At 32.9% G+C, this 6,000-nt stretch overlaps 1 protein-coding gene across 1 annotated transcript; it reads right to left on the bottom strand.

Annotated features, from left to right (window-relative positions):
• Positions 1 to 358: 358 nt before the first annotated feature.
• On the bottom strand, positions 359 to 4,582 carry LOC142506094 (derlin-1-like; the record flags this gene model as incomplete). The annotated part of the gene is made up of 6 exons (XM_075619239.1): positions 359 to 1,044; positions 1,418 to 1,578; positions 1,672 to 1,800; positions 2,066 to 2,159; positions 2,276 to 2,349; positions 4,478 to 4,582. Coding segments are annotated over 6 exons (675 nt in total), but the record flags the coding sequence as incomplete, so codon positions are not given.
• Positions 4,583 to 6,000: the final 1,418 nt, after the last annotated feature.

Raw genomic sequence — 6,000 nt, 5'->3', positions numbered from 1 at the left:
TCTAAAAGTGGAAAAAGATGTTTATAAATATGTAATTTCAATATTTTAAATATTACAACTCAAATATCACGTAACGGTTGGTCTCTTAGTTACGCTCTCCTATTTACATGCATTGCAATCCATAAGAATACACCATGTGACGACTTTGGCTCTGATTCTGATGACAAGATCGAACATTTGTCGTTTATCAAAAATTATAACTATTAATAAATATACGAGCATGCCGATCACAGTGTCTATCAATGTATAGTGACACACTTTTTTGTTGCGGAGATTTTCCCTTTTCATATATTTTATAAAACTCGTTCAACAAACTCCAAAATATATAATTATTTGATTTGATCCAACTTAAATTTAAATAATGTAAATTCAGATATTCAAAATTGTACAGCATAATCTATAGTTTTCCTAGCAATTTAAATCAAGATGGCTCTCAACATATATTGGAGTTCAATCTGTTTGGTAGATTAGAAAAAATAATGTGAAATGAGTTTAAGATTTCATACCTGGGGTTGCAGGCTTGCAGATCAGCCCAGGAAAACCATTAAATTAAAACCTTTGCATGTGAACAATAGTACTAATTTTTGCTCTACCTTGCCACAAGCAATTGCAATATCGAGCTGTCGTAATGCTGGTGATATACCGTCCATATCGCTAGCAAGTCTATTGCCATGCAAGGTCAATCAAAATATTGAAATTATGTATGTAAAGGTGAATAGATGCGCTAGCATAAAATTTAGTTCTGTCCAGAGGAGAGTTTTCAGACTCTGCCCACATTTGCCCAAACTTTTAAAATAACTTGGCTTTTCAGCATATGTTAGCCGCCTCATATCTAAATATGAAATGATTTTCCCTCAAAAGCTAGTGCTTTGTCAGCAGAAGTTTGTGCAACAGAGTTCATGTCGTTTCCATCGTAAAGAGCAGCAGTTGTATCATCCGCGGAGGCGATGAGATCTTCCCCTAAATACACCACCAGTAGCTCTGTCATGCTGAGGTGGGCTGTTTGTTGGAGCACCAATTCTCCACCTTGCCACTATTTTATGTCTGAATACAAATTAAAGAAACGAGGGAGAAAATCAAAAGGTTTTCATATTTCCAATGGGACGAGGGTATTATTCGTGTCATTTCGGTCCCACCCCTCCTAACCATTTTTCCTATACTAATTCTAAGGCTACACCAGAATATTGGGGATAACATGGTTAAGTGAGAAAACACATTAGCTAAAATGGGATGTTCATGGTTTAACAGCATCTAAATTCTAAAGACAACACATTGGAATCTTTTTTTAGGGACATTGGAAAATTATTTTTAACCTGGCGCAACTGATAATGTAATGCAAGCTGGTACAAGCACATGTTTGTGTGTGCTCGAGTACAGACAACAAGAAAAGGATACATCAAAACTGAAAAAAGGATACATCAAAACTGGCGTCTTCAGTATATTCTTCCCACCAGCAAGCGGATGAAGCACAGTTAGTAAGTAATAAAGATGCCCAGCAATAATACCCAAAAAATCTGGTCCAACTGGAGAAGCAAAGATGGCATCTAAACAGAGCATTGCCCAGGGCAAGTAAAATGCCTAAGCCAAACAAGAAAGTGACTATGAGCCCAGAATGAAAGAAGAAACCAAGTATATTTGTAGTTGAGATACCCAAACTAAGAAGTAAAGTACCTTAAGAGTTACAAGGCCATAAAGGTTGATGTTGGCATTTGGATACTCTCTACTCCAGATATACAGAAGCATGAATACAAGTGATATGCCTAAGTAAAAGGACGAGAAGAAGGGTATGGCAGATAGAGCCTATACAAGCAGGAAAGTGCATATGTTATAAAACAGAAAGAAGAAAACAAAGAAATAGCCATGTTAACTTCTTAAAGCTAAGTGGCATTCAAAATGATAAGAATGATGCTGTAGGAGGAACTGTCAATCGAGAATGGGGGGGAACAAAGTAGGAATGTATAATAGAACCTCTTTCCATAAGATCAACTTCTCAATGAAGACAGAAAGGGTACATAGAAAATGAAGACATAAAGACAGGGGAGGATAGAGAAAAGTCTTGATATACCAATATAGAAAAAGCTCCAAACAACATCATCCACAAGAAATCAGCTGTTCTTCTTTGAAAAGGTCCATTTTCCAATTGAACTCCATATCTTGCTCTACAGCATCAGAAAGTAATTATGAAGGCGCTATTTAACAAATATCTTGATCTAGAGTATTGGAGAAGGTAAATTTTCGAATACGACACAATTATTACAATTGTATTGCAACATACATCATTAAGAGCCGAATCCCAAAATTGATTGAAAATTTGCCTAGAAAAAAGAATGTGGTTATCAGCCGCCACACCTGACAATAAAATTGAGATTCCAGAAAAAAAAAATTGGTTTCCAGATAACGAGTCCAAAATAAATCTCGATTGCAAATTTGCAATACCAGTTTACGTCACAAAGTTCACAATCACTAGATCCATTTTCATTTTATTATGAAAGATATGTTTGTGCATGGGTGAGAGAGAAGAGAGCGGGATATTAGTATGACACAAAATTTATCGGTGATAGTAAACATGAAATTTTGAAAGATGGAACCTCCCAAATTGGAAACCATTAAATCAACTAACATGATACGAGGGGAAAACAAATTCATAGTTAACTTGCTCATATATATATATGTCTCATTCAGTAGGCTATAAAAGGTCCAAATCTCTAGAAACATCATTTCAGAAGACATTCCTAGCATCACAAGTGGAAAATGCAGTTTCAGAAATTCACTCAAATGACAATGAGCCATGAACCAGTTATGATGTCACTACAAGTCTACAATAATGAACTCATGCATTAAGTTACAATTTAGTTGTCAAAACAAAACACGCATTTGCAGTTAAATAAATTTACAGCAATTTCAGCTTTCACTTTTGATTGTTTAAGGTCTCACTCAGTCCTACTGCAGCTTCACAATGAATTACATTATAACAAGGCTTTACTTCACATTTAAACACCCAATATTTGGAAGAAAAATATAAAACTTCCATTTAAATATGCCTAAAAAAGAGAAGCCTTCGCCACAATATGATATTTTCCCGCACTCCGTTATTAGTTTGGAGAATAGTCCCTGCATTGCATTATTAGCATCCCGACTTTCCTCCGACTGAATCTACATAAAGTACAGTAGATAGCAAATTCCCCTCGAGTTCAATCAAATTTCACAAAATCTTTACTGCACAGATATCAACCAAGGTGTAGACTTAGCTAACAGCAATAAACCCACATTAGAACATACATGATGACACTCAATGTGTAAAAATGTATCAAACGGGCAAATGCATCTCAACCTATAGAAAACGAATATATAAGATGCCAGAGAAAAAGGCACATTAACTCAAGTAGCACATCCATATATGAACGTTTAAAACTGCCCCATCAACTTTGTTGTATGCACACAAGGCTCTAGGTTCTTGCATTCTTAAATGCCCAAATTTCCCTCCAATTCTCTCATTAGGAAAATACAATAATGGCCATCAAATAATTATTTTTTCCCAAAGTGAACAATAAATTTCCCCAAAATACCCTTCCCGAATCTTTTATCCCTTTTCCAAAACAACGAAGGTGTCCACACAACACTTTTTATTCCTAAAAAGTTTACAAATAATATTTCATATGTCATGCAACTAGTGTGAGAAATAAATGGTAACATAATCCACTAATTTATCATTTTTTTATCAAAGAAGGTAATAGTATCACGTTTCACAACAAGAAACAGACCACATAACCATCAGTTCTTTTATCCCATCAATGTAAGGGATATAAAAATGCCAAGATGAGTTTTTGCATTTTCTCCATCCACGTTTGACTAAACAATCTTCTTCACATGACCCATTCAAGAGTCCTAAATTTCCCACTTGATATTGCGGTCTTAGGGGTCTTATAATCTTCAGGTTTTGCCCACACTCCTACAGTCATATAACCATTAGAATCATAGAATGTATGCAGCACTTTGTCTCAAATGTTCAAAATTGGCTTACATAGATACAACTACAAGATGCATTTTCTCCTACAAGACAACCACGTATGTTACCATCATGTCATGACACAAAACTTGCTATAATCTTCAGGTTTTGCCTACAGTCAGATGCCTTTACTGTAATGCCGTGGTGGATAGGGTATCAAAATATCAGGATTTAGGTCCATGCCCGAAGTACTAAATCAAAAGTCAAAGCAACACTCAAAACTTGCAAAAGGAAGGAAAAAAAAGCATCGAAATTCGTTAAAATATATATCAACAAACAATAATGCCTCATCCGAAGACACAGACTTGAATCAACTAGCAAGAAGAGCAGTCAATCACGAGTCATAAAACAACAACAAATAGCCCTCGAACACATTCAATTGCAAAATCTTAATCAAACATTTACGCCTAACGCAGTCATAAATTTTTTTTTTGCTACAATCATCAATAAAGCAGAAAGTTGATAAATTACTCGGCCGGGGAAGACATCGCGAATCTGGAAAATCAGCTGGAGATTTGAAACAACAATTAATCCAATTGAGCGATCTGTAATTGGCAGCAGAAGAAAGATTGTTGCTTAATGAAATGGAATTCAATCTCCAACATTTATATCTTAATTTACAAAATTGATTTAAATAGGAAATTAATATAGTTTTTAAATTGTTTTAACACATTTTTTTTTACACGCACGAGTCGTATGGGAAGATTATTAATGTATACTAACAACTCACACACACGTATTGCATTTGAAATAATATTATATATTTGAAATATTATTTAATCAATTAATAAAATGAATATTGGAAATTTGTGAATATTATAGTTAGTGTGTCGTATACATTGTTGTGTATAACAAAAAATCTATTTTTTTTATTGAACTTGAATTCAATAAAAAAATATAATATATTATGGTAGAAAAAAGAAATTTTTTTTGGTGTTGAAGATGAGGGTAAAAAAAAAAGAAATATCGGTGTCTTCTTCAAACAGTTTTTCTAACCCTCTCAACTATTATAGGCAAAAACTTATGTGAGACGATATCACGTGTCATATTTTGTGAGATAGATCTCTTATTTGGTTCATCAATGAAAAAATATTACTTTTTATTGTGAATATCGGTAGTATTGACCCGTCTCACAGATAAAGATTTGTGAGACCGTAACAAAAACACAATCGATGTAAAAATATACGAATTGCATGATAAAAAAACATATTTTTTTTAAAACGTAGCTTGCGAAAATGTCACTCAACTAATTTAAAAAAAAAACTGAATTCTCTAATATTTGGATTGGTTTATTCGGGTAATTCTTTTTTATATTATATTATAATGCTGCTAATAGCCGAAATTACTCTAATCGATTGTTTAAATATATTTATAATATAATTATCCTTTGACTTTAATAAAGACAAAGGTATTAGTGCTGTCGTAACCTAATCTAATAATTAAATTCTACATTAATTGCACTAACTAATTATATTTAATCCAAACGCAGACTTCGTGATTCGTTACATGTCGTCTGATGCCACAGAATTATTTTAATTATATATTGCCCATCACGATATCCTTGACATTTAATTTAATTTAAGGTCACTGTGGCAGAACAAAATAAAATATAATAATCCTTAAATATTTTTTTATTCTCATTTTATATATAAAAAAACTCATTTTACAAGAGTTTATATTAAAAAAATACTATTTTTCATTTTAAATATAAATCGAATTGAATATTTTAAAAATATATATATAAAATAATTTCACATAAAATATTATCTATCATATGACGCTATTATTGCCAGATTTTTTTAATTTTTTTTACTCATCAATTAGCAGAAACTTTAGCTACGAATAGGGATCGTAAACGATCCAAATCAAACTAAATAGTATCAGACTTTAGCTTGGTTTGTTTAAAATTGTTTGATGCTCGAGCTCTTGATTCAAGCTTCTATTATCAGGCTCGAGTTTGGTTTGTATTGAAATTTCTGAGCTCGTTAAAAGCT

This window comes from Primulina tabacum, chromosome 10, assembly GCF_025594145.1.
Source record: "Primulina tabacum isolate GXHZ01 chromosome 10, ASM2559414v2, whole genome shotgun sequence".
NCBI classification, from domain to species: domain Eukaryota; kingdom Viridiplantae; phylum Streptophyta; class Magnoliopsida; order Lamiales; family Gesneriaceae; genus Primulina; species Primulina tabacum.
The sequence above is the reverse complement of the archived record's forward strand: the minus strand, read 5'-3'. Positions and strand labels throughout refer to the sequence as shown.